The 24,872-nt window shown below is 38.6% G+C and overlaps 1 protein-coding gene across 4 annotated transcripts in view; it reads right to left on the bottom strand.

Moving 5' to 3' along the window:
- Nucleotides 1-24,872, bottom strand: part of ATXN7L1 (ataxin 7 like 1) — a 114,111-nt gene that overhangs the window by 78,055 nt on the left and 11,184 nt on the right. For 2 of the 4 annotated variants that reach the window (XM_065049054.1, XM_065049052.1), the window contains exon 3: nt 18,501-18,560. The exons of the other annotated variants lie outside the window; for them this stretch is intronic. In XM_065049054.1, the coding sequence (XP_064905126.1) occupies nt 18,501-18,560 (60 nt within the window). The remainder of the gene's footprint in view (nt 1-18,500; nt 18,561-24,872) is intronic. 4 annotated transcript variants of the gene reach the window in all.

Below are 24,872 nucleotides of genomic sequence, written 5' to 3'. Positions count from 1 at the left end.
TTATAAATGCAATCCAGATCAGAGAAAGTAAGGGAAGTTTGAAAAGAAAGCAGAAAATATAAAAAACTATGTATCTTTTTACACGTTTTGTTGTTTTTAGTAAGAATAGCTCAATGCTACCATGTCCTACCCAAAGTGACTGAGACTGAAGGGTTATTCTGGATGCTGGTATCATTTTCAGATCAGATTATAGCGATTTGACAATCTAGACCTTGTATGTGCAGCAAAAAAGACAGCAGCCTCTGCAAATAAAAATTTATCTTCTAAAGGTGACGATCACACAACCCTGTCTGCTTAGTCGTAAGCAACGGTGACAAGCTTTTCAGGAAAGTTTAATTTTGGAGAAGAAAACATCTCTCTACGAAGCTAGCTCAGGAAAGACTTCTTCATGGAAAAGGACCACTGAAGAAGACAGCAGATAGCTGCTGAATAAGGTGAGTGCCTATTAAACCGTACTGAAACAATTATCAAAGCACAAAAACCAGGCAGTGACAGTAGGGCAACTGCAAAGAGTTTTTATTTTCTAACAAATCTTGGCTCCCAGTAGAAGGGAAACAAAGTAGGTGTGTGTTATTCACCCCAGAGCAGCACGGTGACTTCTACCAGAGCCCACGACCCGCTTGTTGCTTATGTTCCCCAAACCTGCTTGTTGCTTATGTTCCCCAAACCTACACAGCTGCGAGTCTGAGACAGAAAGAGCTGCCCAGCCCCTCTGGCAAGCAGATGCAGCCTGTGGCCCCATCATGGTTACCTCATTTTACTGGAAGATGCTTTCGGTAGATTCAAAGTAGACTCTTAAGAGCAAGAAAGAACAGATCACTTACTTTCTGGTATCCACACGCTTTGTGGAAGTGCAATCTACATGCTCCCCGCTGCTTGCGGCACCGACTTGTCACCCCCTCAAAAGCAAATCTTTTGGCCAGCCATGTCTGTGGATACTGCATGCCCACAAGTGTCCTGCTTGAAAATGAGCTACTCAACTAACACGATGCGAGAGGGTCCCATATCACATGAAAAATATTTAAGATGGGTGGAAATCAGGGACAGTGGATGCTGACTGTAGGAAATATGCCTTTCCTAGAATGAGATCTTAAACCGAATATTACTTCATGTATATTTTGCTATGGTGCTTAGAAAATAAATATAACTTCTGCTTATAGTTTTTATATTACTAACATTAGCAAATAAAAAGCTGTAGCCATATGACATAGTTTTGTAAGACATCAGCTTGGTAAAATGTGCATTAAAACCACAAATACCATAGAAAAAAAAGAAAAGAAAATGTTACTTCTGCAAATTGTGGCACAAACTCAAAAATGCAGGTGTCAGATACAACATTTTATCTTCTCCAACAACACATACAAATGAATTATTTTTAGTAACAATCAAAGCCAGATGACTTATATGAAGTTTCTTCTCTCTTATTACATCATTCATAATCATTTACATCCAAGTGTATAATAAAACAAAAGCGAGAAATAATCTAAAACATTCTTCCACTGCAGAATTAAGGTTGTTGAACACTCAGACCTCACAATATAGTGTGGGAAATTAAATTTTTAATTATGATCTTTTGCTATAAATCATACACACTAACATTCTCTTATGTATCAGTTGCTCCACTAAATATACACAGAAAGTCTGATTTGAAAAATATTAATGATGGTTATGTGTAAAGAGAGAGAAGGGGAAGAAGGAGGGCAGAAAAAAAGGCTATTCAAGACGTACTACTTTAAAACAAAGAAAAGCTAAAAAAAAGATGCAATGTAAAAAATGACAAAAAAATGGAAAAAACCAAATCCATGTGGCTTCTCCCACTCCTGGAAACACAGATTTTTAAACTCTGTGCCTAGAAATGTGCTCAATATTTCCTTCTTGCTCCAAAAAAGAGACGAATCCATCCACCATTAAAAAACAGAGGAATGCACAAAACCTTTCAATGCATCGTAACACTTTTACATTTGAGATTACTAAAAAAACTAAGTCATTTGAATGGTGAAGTGAAACTTGAAACTGAAACAATATAAAGACATCTTCGGGGTATTACTCAGACAGCAGTTAAACACGCTTGCATAGACAGGATAGTCTTATCTTAGAAACAAATGTCACACTCTTGTCATTTAACATCAGCTTCATTCTCCTCAAGTATGGTTTTCATTAGTTTTCCTTTTCATGCAAAAACCAGTAAGTTGATTCAGTAATGAGTTAGTCAGTATAAACTGCATTTTACTTGGAAAAATGCCGGAGTCACAGTCACAATCACAGAATGATTTAAGCTGAAAGAGATGGCTGGATGTCACTTACTCCAAGTCCCTGCTCAAATCATGGCTCAGGGTCAGTACCATAAAGTAAGGCACAAGCTCATCTCTTTTCTGATGGAAGAATCAGCTCATGGCTGAAGTAACCATGAAACTGAGGAAGAAGCAAAATTAAAATATTCAGGACAAAGCTAACACAGGGCCAAACACCGTTGTCCTAAGACCTGACTGATGTCCTTCAGGTGTTAATACAAGGAACCAAAGATTCTGCATGCTAAAAAAAAACCAAGTGATTAATGAGAAGAAAACAGACATACTGGACTTTTCAACAACAGCAACAATAAATAAAACACCACAGTGACCAATTTAAAAAAATGATGCAGGGAAAAGAGAGCAAATAGATTTTACAAGAGTCAGTGTGGGAAAGAATCATGGTGATGACACCTTTAAACCAGACCAGTAACTTTGAATGGTATGCTGCCTTCCAGGTTACAGCAGTCATGAGGATGCTGGCAATCCTAAAGAATGTTGGGAATTTTTCATTAATTATAGTTTACACAGAAAATAGTACCCCCAATGACTTGGAAACACTTTGTACTACACTGCCTTATCTAGGCATTTTGAAACTGTATTGATGATGGATGTGGTGCCTGCCCTTCCCAAAGGCCTGTAACAAGAAAGAACAGTTTGTAGTTGGGAATTAGTGATCTAAACAAATACTGTGGATTAACAGTATCTGCATACCTTTCATAACAACTATCTATTTGGAAGGGATTGTAGAGTAAAATACACATCACTGACATTACTATTTTGCATAATACACTATATAACAAAAAAAAACAAAAACAAAAACAAAAAAAAAAAAAAAAGAAAAAAAGAAAAAAAGAAATAAACATTGGAAAATGTGACAGAGCTTTTCTACCAAGATTCTGAAGACTCTTCTGAAATTTATGCAGGCTATTTGCCATTCCAGTCTAAAATAATTTGGCAACACAGGACCAGAATTGCCTGGGCTACCAGATTAACATATCACAAGAATACTGGAAGAAAAACACCCAAACTCATAGGTCTAGAAAGTAGGCTGCATACCCGTGACACCAAGAAATCCCAGCTTCTCACATCTTACGCTATCAAAGGGATAAGTCAGTACCTAATTTAGGTTTTTCCTTCTTGAAAAACCTAGTTCTTCAAACTTGCTTATATGGAGGCACACAGCCTCTTACCTCCTGGAGCAGGCAGAATGCAGCTCATTTGATTGAGGAGTCTTTATTTCATTCTCTGTACACAGCTCAGATAAAGTACAGCCTCCAACACCGAATGACTAGTGCAGTGCTCAGTTACTCTTTTGTGCTTGCAAAGGCATTTAACTTCTTCTGTAACAATCTTCTTTCTGTAACACTGTAGGACACTCAAAATAAATGTTGTTTTGCAATTTTCTGTCTCAATAGTAAGTCAGGCTGCAGATCCACAAGAACTTCAACCAACCAAAGTCAGGCCCTGGTATGGCCCTTTTGATTTCAAGCTTCATGTTCCTGCCCCTCCCTTGTGCTTGTACCACCAATTAACTGATTACACAAGGAGTTGAATTCAGAACAACTCTGAATCAGGAGCAAAGTAACAAGAGGAAGGACAAACTAAACAGGGAAAGGTTTTCTGACAGTTCAATTCCTTGAGCTGCCCCACTGCAGAACCTGATGAACACTACTGCTAGTGTAGGGAGGGGAAGGAAATGCAGCAGAGCCCAGAACTGGAGAGCAGGAGGACCAACAGGACCAAGACCAGTTAAATTACCGTGGAGCAGCTGTGCATCTCCAGCTCGTGCTGAAATCTCTCACACAGGTATCTGTGCAATATTCAAAACACTTGGCTCCAAAAGCTCTATAAAAATAAAACTACTTGTCCCTCAGTTAAAGATATAAATTAAAAAAAATTATTAATTTGTACCATATAAAAACATTCAGAAGCGTATCATCTCCTTTTACATCATTCTTTATGTTCTAATACTTCAGATTATGGAATGAATCTTTAAAACCACATTCCTACTTCACCACTTTACTTCTCACTTATTTTGTGCAATGTAACCAGACAGGTCAATGTTTACCTTTACCTTTTCAGTTCCTGAGCACACTGGCTTTCCTGCCTGTCCTTCAGTTAAAGAGCCTCCTCATTTCTGATGTGAAGGGTGTAGGTAATACTACTGAAAAACCAGAGCACATTAAGAGAGGGTTGTATACCACGGAGGTCTGTTTGGATGGTTATAAGAATTTCAGTTAACACTTTCTTTTTAATTTTTTATCATCAGAGTTCAAACTGCAGAGCAAATGCAAACACTAAAGCTACTAACATATATTAATAAAGTTCAGTTAACATTTGCATTTGACCACTGCAGCCCAGGGCTGGGGTGACAGGGGATGGTTCTGGAACGGATCAGCTAGAGGAAAGACAGGCCATTCATTTCTCTGCCATGCTTTGCACTGGCCCTTCTCTTGCAAGTCCACATGGAATAGTTTGAAGAGTGAAACAAGGCTGAGAGGCAAGAGCAAAAGACAGTTCAGCAGGTGACAGGTAATAAAACCCATGCTTGTAATTGGGTTCACAATAATTCAATTACGCAATATTTAGTTTTAACTAGATACATGTAATCGTAACACAAGAAGAGAAGGCAATTGTAGCAACTCTTGTAACATTCAACTACTGCCTACAAAATTATAACTGTTCTTACATTTCTACACAATGATTAGATGCATCCTCCCCATGAACCTGGATTTTAAGTTGCCTCCCATTTTACATATAACAACATATTCCAGGAACTAGAGAGCTGCTTACAAAGTCTACTATTACAAAAATGCATAAAGTCAACACCCAGAAGAAAATCCCGTTATGCACTAAAATAGATACTAATTAAGCATATTAAGGTCCTAAGACAGAAAAATTTTTAAAAAGGCCAAACTTTCCACTCATCAGTTAAATAACTTGCCCAAAAATCAAGGTGAGCAAAATACAAGGAAGAAATAGGCTTTCACGTTCAAAGAAAACTAGAAAGTCACATAAATGTAGACACTATCTTCAATTAGACCAACAGGTAAACAGTTAGATCTGGCTTTTGGGCTTTAAGGACATTTGTGCCCCAAAATGTTCCTATTTTCCCTACCAGCTACAGTTAGACTAATTAAAGATATCACCTCCAGCTACAAATTCAATCTTGCTTAGGCCTGGAAATCTTTAGGACAGCAACAATATCATTAAATGACAGCAAAAATTAAGTTACTGAGGGCAAGGAAACATTAAAAGATATTTTATAAGGATCCAGACTAGGCATTCTTTGTCGAGAAGCGCTCAGGACATCTCACTTGTAGAACATAAAGCATAACCATCCCCAGACTCCCGAGTATGGAGAGCATGGCAAAGAAGTCCTGATCAGGAGACTTTCTTACCCTGCAGAAACAGTGGATTTCTCTTAGATGCTCACATTTATCACTATCAAGAACCTCAGGGAGTGAGCGTGGCTGCACACAGGTGTGTGTACAAAGGATAAAAAACGTGCAGGAGGATTATGAGTCTCTGCATTAGCCTTCTGATTTCTCAGCTTCCCACAGGTAGGCATACGAGGAAGAACAGGAGAAAATAATCTTCATTTCCCTCATAATTCAAAGTGAACATCATGCACCTTGACTAGAGTCTCCATGAACCACTATACAGCAAGAGAACAATTCTTTCTTCCTTGAACGTATATCAAGAGAAGTCTCACTGCAAATGAGACTTGTCAGCCCAAGTAGCATCCTTCATGGATGATGAGACTAAATTTCAGCTCAGATTGATGTATGGCTCTCCTGAATTAGCTGTGTGACCTTTAGCAACAGCTAGAGGGTTGCACCACACACATACTTTCTCAGACACTTCTACAGCAGGTGGACTCCGCCAGCTGCTTTGCTGGGAGAGCACATCCTGACACAGGAAGAGACGTCAGGTCTGTGAGTGAACGCCAATAACTCACAAACAAACAGTTTTTCAGCTTTTGATTTTCTGCCATAAGATGGTTAAGCTTTCTGATGCCTAGCCAAATACACTAAAGTGGCAAGGAAACAACATGGTCCTGCAGATGCAGTAAAGATCTGGAGATTTCAAATATTGGTTGAAAGGTATGGGGTCTTTTTAATTTTCTCCCTCAGTACTTATGTTTCAAAGCAACAGAAGTACTCAGGTCATGTAGCAGGTACCTGGGACCCCTTCTCAGCTTTCACCTTTGGCATTACAACAGCTGACAATTGCCACAGGGCAACAGCTTGGTACTGCTGTCCTTTGTAAGTGCAGTGAAGAAGCCTTGTTGGAGCCCGAGACATTAATGGGTTTCAAAAAGCATATGGGACTTCTGGAAGTCATTAGAGTCCTGAAAATCCAAATATGTAAGTCTGTCTAGAGCCAAAGGTGAAAACACGGTATTGGTGGCAATTACAGGACCTTTTGCTAGAAAGATGGGCCATTCAAATACTGCAACCATATATCTAACTTTTTGATAGTTTTGTCACCAAGAGTTTGGCTAAGAATGCTAATGGAGAAGGAGATTCCTTCCCTTTTATCTGTAATGAAGACCATCTTATTTAGAATACCTTTACAGTTGTATCTCACGTATAAAGGGCTCACTATAATCAATAAGTATTTATTAATGATGTAGGTATGTTATTACTTGATTTGAAACCAGTAGGCTTTCTACCTTGACTTAGTGCAAAGACTTGAAGCTTTCCATTGTGCAAGTCAAAACAAATAACCAAAATCTAAATAAATTAATAACCCATCTGTAAACGACACTAAAAACATTACATCTGTAGTACAGATAATCTTTACAGTGGGTCAGGATGAGTACTAAAGTGGTTTTTCTTTACTTTTCCTCATTTGCTAGGATCAAAGCTTCAATGACTTTGTATTAAGTTACCAAATATTAAGTGATCTGAAATATAAAGTTTGAAAGGAAAACAACTTCTCTGATCTTTATTGACATTTTCATTATGGAAATGTTGAATACAGCCATACTAGGGACTACTGAATGTGGAACAAAAAAACAGAAGTCTTTTAAATACAATTATTAATTTGCAATACTTTCTTTTAATAAATCCATCACTTGGAGTACTAGTAACAAAATACTGCAAGGACTGCATGTTTTCTTCTTCTATTTTCTTGTCAATGCACGCTAACAAAAATATGCAGTCAAACAGTCCTCGGGAGAAAAATCCCACGACTGAAAAAACCTTTCATTCTTATTTCTTCTGTGCAGACTGCCAGGAAACAGACTTTAATCCTCCAACTGGTGTGCTCTTCATAAACACTCAGCAAGACACAACTGGCACTCACACGCCAGCCTGCGAAGCTGCATTATCTTCTGCAGAAGAGCGATTCTGGTTTAAGGCGGTACGACTGGGCTGAAGGAGAGCTGGCTCAATTCCTGGCTCCCGAACAACATTCTTGCATGACCCTGATTAGATTTTTCTGTGCCTCAGTATCCCATCTCTAAAATCAGGATAATATGCCCTTTGTCTGCCCTGCCTGTTTAGATTGCAGCCTTTCAGTATTCTCTTGCTATTTGTCCATACACCGCGGCCACAATGGGGTCCTTCATTTTGGCCGGGACATCACTATGACTATAGAACAAGCAATGAATCAGAGAACTTTCAGTATGTTTCAGAAGCGGTATGTGACAACTGGGATGCTATCGTGAAGACTTACTAAAGTAGTGTTAATAATACTTAAAGGACCATTTTCATATCCAAGTGTCACATACGACTGCAGCAAATATTCTTCTTTGTTGACATCAATAAAACTTGTTATGCATTCTTTACAGAATCCTGCTTTTTGGAGGAAGAGCGTAAGTTAAGAGTTTAAAAAAAATCCTATAAAAATGAATTTTTCCCAGCATTCTAGCCCAACTCTTTAATACCAAGATTATTATTGTTATTATAATAAAAGTTTAATGAAGTTTCATAATAAAGATCAGGGAGATATTTCTCAGACAATGAGTAATGGGTACAGTCTTCTAATTTTTCTAGCAGGGAAAATGAGTAAATGAGCAAAAAACGTTGAGAAAAATAAAATCCCTAATCTCACCTATGTCTTTTTACACAATACCAAGTATCTTACTGCTTTTCCATGTACAGGAGGAGTGGACCCATATCCTGCTCTCATTTCACCAAGTGTTGTTCTTGCTGCCTTTACTGCTGTCAGAGTATCCATTATTGCTGAGGAAAGTCAGTTCATGCTCCACAACTCGGCCATCAGAAAACTCAGAGAAAACTCAAATCCAATTCCTCCTCTCCCAACATGTTCTGCACAGTTTTACAATCAATTACTGTTTCCCTATGACAAATAAGGAAAAGTCTTGTTTTTTCAGTAGACCTAACAAAAAGCTATGTCTAGTAAAAGTGCAAGTTCGGTGTGTATCATCTTTCACTACTAGGTTGCTACTTTAAAGCAAATAACTAATGATTTGTACTGTCCATTAGTACAGTACACTAGTAGAGTACACCTAACTTTTTTAAGAATAAGCTTGCCAACAGACATAATCACAGCTAGATCCAGGATACCACTGGTACACTTTAGTAAAAATGGAGCTAATCTTTAGCAAATGGCATCATAAGATACTATGAGGGAATTTGCTGTTACCTGCTCTGTAGCCAATTTCAGTTTTTGGGTCTGTCAGCTCTTCAAAAGCATAGCTAAAGAAAGTCAAACAACTAAATATCTAAATACTTTGCATCTCAAAGCAATCAGAAGCACCTTCTGAAACTAATTAGTCATGACATCTACAACACATATGCGCTTTACAAGCAAAACAACCTGCAGCATTCAAAAGCTGACTCAACAAACTAAAGAGGGCACTTTCTATGCAGCCACATATGTGAATTTCTATTTTGTTTTTTCTCCAGTAATCGCCTGGCTTTTTCCAATCCTCAAGCCCATCACCAAAGATATTTCTGGTTTGTTACCTCACTTCTCCCTTCAACAAAAGTCAAGGGCAAGAACATATTTTAATTTAAAAATCCTCTTCTCAACCCAAGATAGATGATGTCTGCTCTGTCTTAATCAACAGCTGGATATTAAATGAAAATGTGTTGTCTAATGTATTGTCTAAAAGGACACAAATAACTCTTACGCCAGTTCTCCGGACTTCTTCTGTACTGAGTCCTACACCTTCAACAGTGCCTCTCTTCAGGAATATTGCCTCCCATGCAACTTGTCTCCCCTTTAAGTTACTTTCAGAGACTTTCAATAAGATCATCTTTTTCCTTCACACAATTTCAAATGAAATGGATTTTGTTCCCTTTCTTGTTGGTGTGCAGATTGAGGTGCTGCTTACAGTGCTAAACTGCATTTTCTTTTTCTTCTATTTTACAGTTAGACGAATTTATGCCAAAGAAACATATACGAAAAAAAGTTCATTAATGGATAACAGGACATGGAAATATGAGTGAGAAACATTTTAACCGAAGCCTGAACATCCAAAAACTCTACCCCAAGGCCACTTAAACAAAATAGTTGAAACAGGCGACAACACTTCCTGCAGGTTGAAGAGCAATCTTTAGTTTCGCTAACATACAACTCCAGAAAACAGCTCTTGTTTTAAGAATTCTGCTCTCAAGGGAATAATTATCTTTGCAAGTACAACCAGTCAAATATTTTTACTGTCTGAAAAAGCACACATACATCAGCAGCTCTTACACTGAGATTTATATAGTATACTTACACACCACAAACATTTTCCAGGATAGGAATATGCTCCTACTGGTTAAACACGTTAAATATAGACAAACTAGTCTGGCAATGCAGCACTTTGTACTGGTACAGTAGTCTCTTCCCTGTTCCAGGAGACATAAGCACAGTTTTGCTAGACTGAGTCCATGCCAAGAACCTGCTGCCCACCTCAGAGAGCATTCTTACCTCCGAGAGACACAATACTTAGAGATGAACATGGTCACAACAGGCTCGGGTCAGTACAAGTCCATATGCCACTAAGTGTTTATCAAATATTCAATATGAACATCCTAAATAATACGTACACACTACATTCAGAGGTGTTCCCTTCCTCCCCAATCCCGCCTTCTTCTGGGGCGCTACTGACAAAGTTATAGTTGGTCACAGGTACAGGATCAAGCACAATTTAAATCCTCACAATAAAGCTCTGCAGTTAAAGCGATCACCCTATAAAGGGGCAAACTCTGCTACCGAGACATGCTCAAGAGATTTGCTGCAATTAGGTGAGAGAAAAATGACTTTGTTGTTGCTACATCAGGCAAAAAACGCCTTAAGAAACTTGAGGAGCTTTTACCAACTAAAGAATGAGCAAAAATAACCGTATTTCCCCTCTGAAATATCAGGATATTACAGTTCTGAAGACTTTCCAAAAATTACTGAGCAAGTTTAAAGAAACCTGCCCATGTAATAGTACTGAAGCAGCAGAAGAAAGTAATGAATAAGCAATGGAAGACACATGTTATTTGTATATGTCAAAAAAAAAAAGAAAAGATCTTCTGTACTTGTTATGCTGCACAGTACCTACTCACAATACAAACCATCGGTTTCACATTGTCACTCAAAGGCACACACGCTAATATAATAAAAGCTATTAATTGAGCTCTTTCTTTTTAAAGAAAGAAAGAAGTAGTTCAATCACGTTATTGTTCTACTTCAATTTCCACGACACTGAATACTGCACAAGTCATATTCTAACCTACACCTATGTAATTCTCACCATTTAACAAACAAAAAGCTGCAACAATTTCATTTTCGCATTCTCAGAAACTTAGAAAAGCTTCAGTTGCCTTTGGAGCTGTTTTGTTTGTGATGTTTTCAGCAGCAGCCAGCTTCCCAGATTAATCTCATCCACCTAACAGCCCACTGACATGAGAGGACCACTTAACACTTCTTATGCCGCAGCTTGATGCCTGTCAACTTTGCTTAGAAAGAATCTCCCTTCCAGCATTGTACTACTCTGACGATATTTGCATGTAGCAAAACAAATGTTCATTTATTTCTAAGGATTTAGGTGTAGCAAAGCATTTATTAACGCATTTCATCCACTAATTCAATGTTGTGCTAGCTCTGTAACAGTTAAAAAAGAAAAAAATAAAAATAATTTAAAAAATTAGCATAACAGTTCTGGTAAAGACTGATTCCTAACCTGTTTAGAAACCACATTTTCTCAGCTTTTCTTCAAGTCTGCTGTGCCTCCCAGTATTCCTTGATGAACTTAATTATAGGGTGATTGGAACAAGAGGTTTCCTGACCAGAGTCCAAGACATGGCTTTTCAGAGATCCTCTCAATTCTCCAGCAAGCACCTGCCTTCAGCAGTGACAGCGCCTTCAACAGGCAGAAGAGAAAGGAGATAGAGAAGCAAAACTGCACTGCCCCATCTCATGCATTTGAGGTACATTCCAGTATCATAAAGCAATAAAAAGTCATCAGGATTCATGGATGGAGAGCACTTAAGAGACCTTTTCACCAACCCCATTAAACAAAAATATCCTCCACACTATTCCAAGGAGCAAACCTTAGCCCCATTTACTGTAACAGTATGGGTCCTTGGAGGGCTGTTACTCATTACCGCACAACCCAACAGACAGGACAGCAGACAAAGGAGTTGTCATACCCCGCATTCCTTCATTGCCTACTGAGAAAACTTTCAGCCAAATTCATTGAATTCTTAGTGCCTTTCCCTGTATATCAGGAGAAATTATGTACATTGTAACTCCTAATTAAATACTTTCAAATTTATTGATTAAAGCATCACATAAGAAAATAAGTATATCCATTATTACGCGTATTTTAATATATCTTAACACCTCATCTGCAAGTTAATGTGATAATTACAATAGAATAAGTGACAGCTAATCCCGATCACAACATTTCATCTGGAAAAAACCCACTGGTATTACTACTTTTCCAAAAGACTGAGTTCAACAAAATTCAGCTTCTGAAAAAACCCCAAACGAGAAAATAGTCTAAATAATGGGACAGCAGCCATGCGAGTGAACACCTGTCCACTGAGAAATGTCTGCTTGTTCTCCAGGTGGATCTACATTGAGGATCAGAAGCAAACTCTGGAGTTGCTTGTGTGAGCTGAAGCTGCTTCAGTGTGAAAGCAGTACATAGGTATTTTGAGGGATGCATCAAATCTCAATGCAGGACTGCACCGTGCGCGCTGCTGCGGTTCCACACCTGGGGAAGGAAGGTACCTGCCTTGGGGATCTTGGCAGCATTTGGGTGATGTATTGTGTGGTGCGTGGATTTAATAAAGGGTAAATGAATATAGCATCAGACAGAATCGCTATTCTAACCAAAAGAGGCTGTGAAGTTGCTAGTTAAGGAACCTAAACCTCTGAGTATAGAAAAAATGCAGTATGCACTAACACCCCACTCAGCACAGTGCAAGGAATGACCACATACATCTGTAAAGTGCATGTTTGGAGTATCACTCACAAAACCTCCAAGTTAGTGATGTGCACTTTCCTTCTGAATCTCCTGTTGGACAGACATGTGACTTGTTGAACTCTGTGAATGGCATACAACACCACTTGCTAACATAAACTTCCTCTTAATGAAGCTTCTGTAAATGATCTATCCAATTACTCTACAACTAAATACTGTCCTGTTTTTGAGATTATCCCAAATAGTCTTTCCAACAACTCTCCAACAAAAAGGATATTCTGTAGTTATCAGAGCAGAAATGCTTAACAGTCCAGCTGTTTTTTCCAAGCATTCATGATAGAAAGTCTCAGCCTAAGGAACACTCTTAAACCCAGAATACATTTTCTTCTACAATGTTAACATGTAAAGCGGCTTCAAAGCTTCTGTCTTAGGCAGATGATTCCTAAACCAATTTCATACTTCAAAGTGCATTTGTTCTTTCAAGTCTCCAAGTTCAAGTGCAGCACGTCATTTGATACCTAAACAGCCAAATGGCCGCAGTTTTAAACTTGTCTCTTAACTGTGAGCATTAAAGAGTCAAGAATCTTTGGAGTTTATGAAATTGAACTCTTTTTATTTTGATTAGAACAACATGTTTCTGCGATGTAAAAGGCCACCACAGCCTGTAAAAATAATCACTAATTATGTGGAAGCGCATACTTTGAGTAAGCTACTAGGATGCATAGTTAACTGCATGACTACACAACAGAGTTAAGGCAGTCTGCATACCTTACCTAGAAATTTCTTTACTGATTTCATGAGTTTCTTCAATGTCTGAAACATTACTTTATAACTTTATCACACATTACCTATATTTGCAATACTTGAAGAATACTTGCAACATCATTTTGACTACTAAAAATCTTGTAATATTACCACATTTTCTCAACATAGTTTTACGTTCGTGAATAACAAAAAAGAGATTTCTTTTCTTCCTTACTGTATTATCCTAATCTCTTCATAAACACAAATCAGAACTTGCTAATTACAATTCTTTTTCTTTATCACTTAAGTGGAAGCAGTTTCAACTTCATGAACCCGCTGAATTTTAGAGCTAACACTATCAAAGTCATTGGCTATTAAATCCAACAACAATGCACTAACAATTTCAGTTTACAGTCACAGTTTCAAAACATGGGCACAACTCAGACCCAACCCTGGATTCAAAAATCTTAAGTCTATAACTGCACATACACCAAGTGGTGAGATTTAGTATCATCTAAGAGTTACATTTTACAGCAATGAGAACGTTGCAAGGATCTGCCACTTAACAGTTCAGAAGCTGGACATTTGGCCATTCTCAATTAATTTATTTTGGTTCAGTATCAACAGGGTAGCTGACAGAAACTAACAGATGACAACTTCCACAGTCGAATAAAGGAATAAATAAAGAAAAAAAATAAACGGGGGGAAAGGAAAAAGAGAAAGAAAAAGGGAGCAATCATGAAATTATAATACAATAAAAATCACTAGTAATAATTCATGCTCAGTTAATTGTCAAAACATGCCCCGATTCTTACTAAAATAACATGCTCATAGCTAGCTCACAATCACTGTTTACATTCCAAGATAATTTACAAGCGCTTTACAACTGCATGTTTCAATAACCTTACAAGGACTTTTATTCCTCTGTGGAAACAGAACATTACAAAATGTCAAACTTGTTGCAAAACCACTGATGAAATTGAGAATAAAATAATGTCTGCTAAGATTCCACCAAAAAGATGTACTATACAAAAACAAAATTAAAGCTTTCCTCCCATGTGAATATTCTTCTTTGCAAAAAAATATTTTAAAATTTATGTAAATAATGCAGGACTACTTTATCCAGTTCTATCGTCAACTGCTATTTCACATGCTGGAATTGTATTTCACTTTAACAAAGTTAGAGAACAAAAGCAGCAAGGCCTAAACTTATGTTTTAATAACTGGATTACTGTATTATCATCATGACATCTGCATAGAAAGATGTAAGGATCTCCTTATAAGTGACACGCACTGATTTGACTGTGTCACTTTCAATTACGCTCAAAAGACTTGTAGATTTTACAACTTCCAAACATAAATGAAAAAGAAATGTTTTCATTTTCACAATAGTCAACATTCTGAACTTTTAAGAAAGGTTTTTGGACATGTAAGGTGAGCAAGACCATTCATAATGGGAGCTATCTCGCTGTTAATGAAAACTTTGCCCTCTATTTTGCCATGCAGAATGCTGAATACACATTCCAAGGGAACTGTAAGCCATCAGTAGCCCAGACGCCATCAAAACTCGGGACATTCTGAGCAAACAAAAACTTAATCATTTACCACACTTCTCAATTCCTTCAAACAGATTCTGGCAATTTGCAAGCTCCCATAGTGTTCCCATTAGGCACATCTGAAGCACACATTAAAAAAAATTAGGGAAAAGGGCATGCTACCAGCCAAAACACATCCCCAAAAGTTCAGCAGATAAGACTCCCGAAACTCTGCCATGGTGCAAAATCCCCCCCTGCTCCTCTGCCCTGCCCATCTTCTCCAGGCTATTTTCCTCTCAACTCTAGCCCTCTGTGCCCTTTCTCCTACCCAAACCCCTGTAATTAAAAGCAAACCTATGGCAGAAAATGCCAGACGCAACCCCAAAACATGTAAAAGAAGATACCATATACAACAGCAAGTTCCTCGCTGATAAATGTCTCTCTGAATGAACCAACTCCATAGGAGCACTCTGAGTCAGTCTGCTCTCATAAAAAGAAAATAATGAACTGACACACGCTAAAGTGAAGGAAAGCCTCCTTCAAGCTATGGAACATATACAGTAGCATCAAATAGATCCAAGCAGCTGGCAGAGAATCTAAGAGCAAATTCTGAGGAAAAAGAAAACACAAGACAGAGCTATCTAAGTCTTCAATGCACAGGTTAGTAAAGTGCAGTCCACAGATATTCCTGTATAAACAATACCCTCCAAGGCAAGGTTTGCCAGTGCTGTCTGGACTGAGACCTGGATTTTGCTAAATATCTGACTTTGTTTGACTGTAAGTACAGCAAAATTTTAAACACAACAAAAGAAACAACAACAAAAAGCTGATCAGCTGTTCAAAATCTCTTCCATAAGACAGCCAATAAGACTGGCATACTCTGGAGAGAGACAGAAAAGCAGTTTTTCTCCTCAAACAAAGGAAGAATTAAAACTTAACTTGCCAGCAGCAGTGTAAGTCTGTGGCTGGTCTCAGTCTTCAAGTTCCCCATATGTACCTGGTCCTTCATTACTCTGCTCTTCATAAAAATATCCAAGGTTGCTCAAGGAGAGACCAAAGAGGATGTAGGATCTGTACAGATACAACTAGCGACACTGTGTAAATACAAGTGTTATTGTTGAAAAATATGCTGTGTGCTACAATTATGTGCAGCATTTTTTTTTTCCCCCTCACCTCACCCTCATACAATTTCCAAATGAAGGTGCATCCAATCAAAGCACTCCAGTAACACACTGGAGATTTGTCTTATGAGTTTGGAGCAAGTCACCTGGCCTCCCCATGTTTCTGTTTCTCCATCTGTGACACTTCACAGGAAGCTTGAGGGGCTTAATTTATTAGCAGCCTGCCAAGTTCTTTAGACAAGTGTGTTAATAAAGCCTTAAAACTGTTCACTGGTTCTGGAAATGTTAGTCAAACCAAAATAAAACCAACAATATTCTTAAAACAAGGCTACATTTTTTAAACGCGGAAGTTATCATCTTCACCTTTTTTTTGCCTTTTTCGAAATAAACCTGCAGACTTTAGGTATTTCACTACAGTAGGACATCAGAGGTCTGACTTTCTTCTGAACCCCACTTCCCTGCATTTACTGTTACACTCCTGAGGTAGGTGATAAGCAGGCAGAAACAAAGCAGTAACCCAAAGGACTGTGGCACGTGCCCAGCCAGACTCACTGTCCCCAGGCCACTGGGGAAGAATTCTACACACCAAGGCCCATCAGCAATCTCTAACCAACAGCAGATGTCAACTACAGGTCACCTCATCAGGGCAGAAAACAGTCTGGATGCTAATACAGACAAGGGCAAACTGTTCCCAACACCTGCAAAAGACATATATTAGATATTGGCAGTGAACACTATCTGAGCACTAGTCTCAAAGCAGTATCCATGGGGAAGTTTTGTGCTTATATAATACCAACCCAAGGTTTAGGCTTTCACTCTTTTGTAAATGTTGCTTTTGCTGCAATATCACCGAGAAAATTTTCACAAAGGCATCCCTGGCAAGAGAAACAGCCACCTAAAATACTGACAACGGACAAAGATCATCTAAAAATACTGGCTGTATACTACAGACACATATTGACCAACTCCCAAACACTAGTTCCACTCAAGCGTATATAATGCACACTTTTTATAGCTAAAGCCAGTTGCTACAAAAGAGACACCCAAAACAAAATAAATTCAAAAGAGAGACTGATAAATAACGGTACTCATTTCTCGTAATTTTTCAAATTATTAAAACATGAGTAGCCAAATACAACATTCTACAACATACCACAAATTAAAACCAGCTTTCATTTAGGCAAAAGAACCCTAGCACACTGTATAAAAGTTGTCACATCAGCTGAGGGAACTTAACTGATGCCTTGAAAGAGTCATTCGGCATCACCAGATACATAAGAAAAATCTCAAAACCCAAAAGCAAACATGATTACAGAAAATTTTCTAAATATATTAATATACGTATACATATATTTTAGGATATGTGCTGCAATCCTGCTGTAGATTTTCAGCATACAAATATGGCAGTCCTGCAGTGCCATCCTTCATCTTGTTCTTGCTAACCTTTTTGCGTGCTTTAGATCTTTCTCAGACTGCAAATGTATATTTGTACTACACTTTGCTGACAGTTTAGCCAGCATACAATTTAAAATACAGCCTGATGCAACTATCAGGAGCTCCTTAAGCTCCCATATCAGCATGAAGCATTTACATCTCCCACTTTCCCAAGTCCACACTACAGAACCTATCCTGCCTATAGCACCCTGACGATTCACTATACTAAAAGTAACATTTTTTTCCTCCCAATAGGTCAGTGTGGCTTGCTCTCAGCAGTAAGAAAGCAGAGTTTCGGTTCAATCAGATGTACTGAGAGGGAAGTACTCCTCCCCAGGAGCTGGAATCTGACCTATGTGCCATTATCAAGTACGTACGGTTTAACAAGAGCTAATGGGCTTCTTCATGTCGCTGCCATTCAGGAAAGGAATTCTCCCTGTGCGACTGCTGTCATTTCTCTCCCTTAGAAGCACACCTTGACATTTTGGCAAGGGGAGAGGGAAGAGAGGACGAGCTCCTTCGTAATCAATAGACATCAGATGGAAACACATGGTTCAAGATGCCCTGCCTTTTAATAGTTAGGACAGTGACACAAAAAGCCAAGGAAATATCCAGAACAGTTTGGTGCTGTCATGTGCTATATGAGGCTCTGAAGCTCTGCAACTTGTTTCTCCTGAAGCCAGCACAACTTTCGGAAGATGACAATCCTGATCCATTTAGACTTTGAGACTGTGGCATGACAACCTAAAGCATGTCTCTTTTCAGCATGTACCTTGTTCCTGAACTTCGGTGCTGTTCACTTCCAGCTTAATAACAGCCATGAGGAACAGTACCCCATAGGAAGGTGAAGCCTTGAGCTTCTTACAGTACAATAGAGTGTTCATACATTTTAAAGATCTTTGTCTGACAGCAATAGTGAGATAGATCTGCCTAATACACAGCACATCAAACCACTGCCTTGGCTGGTTACACCATGTAGGTGGAGTAACCTTACCTGACTGCGATTTTGATGACTCTCTCCACACGGCAGGGCACCAGTCTCCTTCCAGAATTCCTGCATTCAGGTTAGAAATTACCCTTTTTAGTGCCTTGTGTCAAAGAAATATCATCTTTTGTTGTATTTGCCGCAGTCTCAAATACAATTCACCTGAATGCAGGTACAGATTAAATGACACTGGGATGGTTAAGTCGACCAACCATCTGCTTGAGCTTAGCATGGTTGTTAGTATTCTGCAGAGAATACCGGCCTAACAGCAGCTCTGGGACTAATCCAAAATTTGTGAAATTGTGGACAGAGGGATCTACATAGTGAGGGGACCATGACAGGGACACTCAGTCCAACCATTCAGTCCAGCTAACTACACAGCTAACATCCTAAAGGCCACTCAGAGTGTGAACTTTGAGATATTTTGTAGCTACTCAGCTAAGAACTGATGGATCAGACACCTGTCAAGCTGTGCCACCTTGTCATAGACAACACCAAGGAGCTGAGGAAGATTCAGACACCCTGGACCTTTAGAACCCCTTCATAGCACTATTATAGTACAAAGTAGCACAGGACACATGTGACCCTGTACATTCCTGTCCATAAACAGCCTGAGCTCATGCACAGAGAATTCACATGGCTCTAGAACAGAACACACGCTGACACTCATTTGGAGCAAACCTCATCTTCCAATTCACAGTCTGTTTTAGCCTTTCCAACTGCAGAGAAACAAACAAACAAACAAACACACACCTCCCCGCCCCCCCAATAATAAAATACAGACAAAAAACTGGGGGGAGGCAGGTAAGGGGACAGGAAACCAACCAACCAACCCCAAACAGACGCAAACAAAAACAACTAAAACCACCTACTCTGCAGTCCTGAAATTCTTCAGTTTTTGTTGGGTGTACAGGCCCAAAAACTTAACATTTCATAAAAAGAAATCTAATACTGCATATTATCATTTTTAGAACTTCAACTCATGTTGCTTTCTTTTACAAGTTTTTAGAGGCAGCAATACTGATAAGGGGATGCAGGAGGAGAATTTCTAAACTTGAGATGCAGCACATTTGCTTTCCACTTACACTGCATACAGTGCTCGTAGAAGTTACAGGACCACTGACACTGGGGAAACCTCTGAAGTGCATCTTCACTGAAAGTAGGTTACGGTGCTTCCTTTAACCCCACATACACAACATCTCTCATCTAAGTTGAACAGTACCTTGAATCAGCATTGATTGGCCTTGCTGTGAGCATAACCAAGAATAAAGCTGACACTCAGCCTGGTGATGATTTTACAACAAAGACGCAAACAAAATGATGCAAGTGCTAATGTCCTTCAAAAGATTCCTGCTATTTCTGTTGCAAAACCAGGACAAAAAGAGTTCTCACGCAATTCACTAGGAATTGCAGAGCCTCTTACCTTACCATAAAGACTGACCTGCTATGTCCTCATAAATCCACAGACAAGAAGGCAGCACCAGGAAAAACATATTAACAAAGGTTGCTTTGCTTCGCAAACCAAGTAAAGCCAAAGGTGTTCAGGCTCAGCCATCAGTTACAGGAACTTACAGTGACAAGGCCCAAGCTGTCTGCAATGCTTCTGAGAAGGCTAACACTTCGGTTGGTGAATTATCAAGTTATGCTTAGAGTTAATGACTAGAGGGATATGTGTGGTTTTGATTACTGGAAAAATATGAAAGGGAGAATAGAAATTGTTACTTCGTCTTTTACCTGTTGTTAAAGGATAGTCCCTCCTCACCCATCCCACTAGAAAGTCCCTTTTTGCTTTGATCACCTCATCTTTCACATGAACTTCTCCTTTAACAACAGCCACATTTAAAACGTATGAAATTTTAGGGAGGAGAGAAATTAAGAACTAGAATCTTCCTTATGATCTGTACTGAACTTCTATGTTAAAACAGACCACAGAATTTCATTACATTATTCTAGCTTTCATTACAGTATTCCGAACTTTCTGGTTGGCTAAAGGATCCTTCCTGGGAAAGCACCTGGGCCTTATGCGAGGATTTTGTGCAACAGGGAGTCTACTACATCCCTTGTTAAGCTGTTCCTATTTAATTGTATCATTATAAAATGGTGCCTTATTTCTAGTCTGAACTGATCTATCTTCAGCTTTCAGCCATGAGAATCTCCTTAATCTAGCTGACAAAGAACTGTCTAACTGTCAGATACCTTTGCCCTAAGTACTTACAGACTTATCAAGTAGCCTCTACCGTCTGTTGATAAACTAAATAGATTGAGCTTCTTAAATCTTCCATTCTAAAGCTGATTAACCAGACCTCAAATTAATGTAGATTTTTCTGAATGCCTTCCAGTTTTTTCAACACTTGATGTGCACATCAGAACTGGGATTCAGTATTTCACTAAAGCTGTATCAAAAGTAGTACTGATCTCGCTCCTGCTCTCCCAGTCATGCACTTTCAGATTTCTTCAATACTGTTTTGCACAGGGAATAATAATCAACCCTCTAAGGTAGTTCTTCCTTCCCTACTTATATTCTAGACAGAGGTTCTTCCTAACATAACAAATTCAGAATGGACCATTACCAACTTTGCTTCCATGTGTTATACATAAAAGTATACCTCAATTGCATAAGCTCTGTGAATGATGGAATGTACGAATTCAGTGCCTGTATTTTACAAGAGAAAAACTGCAGAGAAAAAGATTACATTGCAATCATGTAATACTTATCCAATTTAGTGGTTTAAAGAGGTAGCTTTATTTCATTCAATAAACTCACTACTCCCAGCCTATCTTGCACTATGGCGTTGTGATGGTTGCTTGTATATTCACCTCTTGAGAGGCTGGGTGGCCACAGTAGATTTTATTTTCAGCAAAATCCAGTGGGCACAACAAAAGATTGCTTCGGGCTAGAAGCAGTGTTCTACCAGACAAAGGGCAGAGCTGCAAGCTAGTCATGGAGGATTTGCTAATGTTATAAATCTACCCATGTAGCGAAAATTAATTGCCAGTTATAATCTTCAATTATTACTGTATCACCAGCTAGTTTCCCTTCCTATCTTGGATGAAAAAAGAACACAAGTAAAAACATGAAGTATCTAGGATGACCATTTCCACAAACAAACAAAAAGCACACTGGCACAAAAAATCAAATATAGGTTATAAGATTGTATCCTCTCATATCTGGTAAAGTACACGTGGTCCTCACTGGCAGAGCAGGTGCAGAAAAGAAGATGATGCTCATGATGTTTGCACAGGAAAGGAGCAAGCAAACTAGCTTTTAGAGCAGTACCATCAAATTCTACTTTTAAGTAATTTAAAAATTATAGACAAGCACCATACTAATATTTGTAGTAACTTGCTAAACTATAGTACTGTAGTATTTTGGTATAAAATGAACTAACTTATTCTCATAGGCTAGGTTTGGGTAGCTGTTCTTTGGTAGAAAGATTAGCCCTAACAACATATTTTGAAAGATGGCAGTCTACAATCGCTGCTTAATTTTAATGATCAAAATGTGGTGCCATTAGGAGCATCATCTTTTCAAAACCAGTAAACACAGTGCTAGCCAGTAAAGCCCGCCGTGACCTCTCACAGGGACAGGTAACGTGTTTTGGTCATTTTACCTTCTCTTTTTGTTTTTTTTAAAATACATTTTATGCACCTGTGTACTCTTTGTAACCTAGAAATAAGGTACTGTTCCTTTCCTTTCTAAATCATTATGCAAAAACATATTCCAGTGAGGACTGGATTATACCCTATCAGTACACAGAAGGCTTTCAGTGTTCTTTCATTTAATTCCAGCGCAGGTAGGATTAGGCTTTCAGCAGCAGTCGTATTTGAGTTCAAAGATGTCACTGAAAGGGGGCAGGGACAAATGGATTAATTTCTGTACACAGCTGGTGGAACACTTTTGGCCTTTTTCCAAGGAAAGATGATCTACAAACATTATCAGTAGTCGATTTGTTTAGTCGCCTGATTTCTTCCCATTCACTCGCTCCCTCTGCTTCTCCTCACACAGATAGGTGGGCTAGAGCCATGAATCGCGTTTATTACCCTTCCTTTGGATATACACACACTGTCCTGATCATTACTCAGAGTAGCTTTAATACATTATTTTGAACACAGGGAAAGTCTCTCACAACCTCATAGTACTAGAATAAACAAGCTTCTAAAAGCACTTTTCCTTTGTATCGTTTTCATAGTGCTCTATGCTTGCACATGGTACATCAGAAACCTGCCATGAAAAGCCCACATTCCAGGGGCTCTCCTGAAATAAATTCAAACTTCAGATGAGCTTGGACACAACAGACTCACTCTAAGGTTGAAACTCCATAACAAGAGTCAAAACTGCTTAGAATTTTACACGTCATTTATCTTCTGATCCTGTAATATACAAACAAAATGGCATAGAAGAACTAATACAGAAGAAGAGGAAGGAGGAGTATGAAAGAACGACAAATGTTGCATACGCAATGTGTTAGTTTCTCTTCACTTTTTGCCTGGTATCAAAACCAGAGCACCATTCAAGAGAACATAATATAAAAGATAATGTCGAAGTATTTGGAGAATAGAGGGCATGTTTAGGGAACAGAGTTAAGGAAGATTGAGATTTATCTTTCAATATTTATGTTATTTTTGCAGTTTGGCAATTACAATTAGCTCCAAGACAGTAAGACAATATTAACAAAACAGGAAGAGTTTATTTTTACAAATAAACTCCTTTCACTAGAAATCTCCTCTGTACACTACTTTTCTGTGCACTATACTATCAGCTTTGATGCCTCCTTCCTCCACATCAGCTAATTATTCTCTACCTCCTTCAAACAGCTGCCTGCATGAAATTCTTCAATGGTCATAGACCGACTTTTGTCTTCAAAACGTACACGGCTTACAGCTTTGTCCGAAGTACATTGTAAGCTCTCTGAGATATAGACCATTACTTACTGTTCTTTAAAGCTACCACTTTTATACATGTTTCATCATCTGAACTTGTTACACATGTCTTTAGAACTTTTCCAAATAGATACTTACTAGCAAGGAATAAAAAACAAACAAACAAACCAACCACACAAAAACTCACATTCAGGATAAACTCTTACCTTCCAGGAAAGCGATAAAGGTTTACAATAGCTTTGATTTGCCAAAGAGCTTGGAAAACAGTCAGGATAGTGACAGATATCTTGAAAAGCTGGAAACAATAATAAATGCCACAAAATAAAACTTGCAGCATCATCTCCTTCAGCGATGCAGTCAAGAATAATTTTTTTCTGATGAACAAGAAACCCAAAAATATGTAAAGCTCTAATACCTCTTTAAAAATCTAAATATCTACAAGGCTTGGTAATGTTCACACCCAGTGTGTTGTGAGTTATGAGAGTAGCTGAATAAAACTTACACCAGGCACAGAATGTACAAAGACTCTATTAAAAGTGCTACACACACAGCTCACCATAATTTCAATAGCTGAAACATTTTTTGTCTCATGTCTCCTTATATTTTTCCATTGCCATGCATTCAGTTTCTTAGTATATTTGCCCAAGGTTTTCCAAGTCTTCTAAAAAGCCACAAACAAAACAAAAGCATGAGTACAGATTAAAACAACAAAACTTTACGACAGTGCACAAAAAAACCCTGAGAGACCCTGAAGAGAAAATCTGATTACTTTTATCCATTTATTTCTTTTCTCAGTAACTCTGCAAGACAATGTGTATAAGCTTTTGAGATAACTGAACATCGGTAACACACAGGGACAGGGAGAAAGTTGCTTGGGAAAGGCGGGCAAGGTAATGCATAAAACCTTCCAAGTCACAGGATCAGCTCAATCCTCTGTGCGTGAGCGAACAACTCTTTCCCGCAGCATTCTCCTCTTCCTATTTCTTTCCTTATACAGATGTTCAGATCTACTAAAGAGATGTGAAAACCCGAGATTAATTTTTTAAACACTGAGGAGCCTGCACCATGAACGACAGCATTCAGTATAACACCTCAAAAATCATTAAGTCCTGTTTTCTCAAAAAAAAATGGTGCTGTATCATAAAGCATGTGTGCCTGTAGCATGTAGACAGACTAGCTTTCTTAGTCCCGCCATAAAAGCAAAAGCCGTACAATGATGTTTACTGCAGTTCCGCACCCAAGCTCTGAAGATCCACCCCGCACAGTCCAACATTAGATGGGGCCCAGTCCATGACAATGTCATCCCATGGCCTTGTCTCCGCTCAGGAAGCACAAGTCAGCACCAGTAGGTGATAGATCACATAGACGTATTACCTACTTATGATGCACTGCAAAGAACAGAACAACTGAGCTAAAAACCAGACAGCAAACATACTTTCATGTCAATCATGCAATGTGATAGCTATGACCAGTCACCAAAGGACAGAAGCATTCTGCTGC

The sequence above is a fragment of the Columba livia genome, chromosome 1 (assembly GCF_036013475.1).
Source record: "Columba livia isolate bColLiv1 breed racing homer chromosome 1, bColLiv1.pat.W.v2, whole genome shotgun sequence".
Taxonomy (NCBI): Eukaryota; Metazoa; Chordata; class Aves; order Columbiformes; family Columbidae; genus Columba; species Columba livia.
This window is presented reverse-complemented; position numbering and strand designations above follow the sequence as displayed.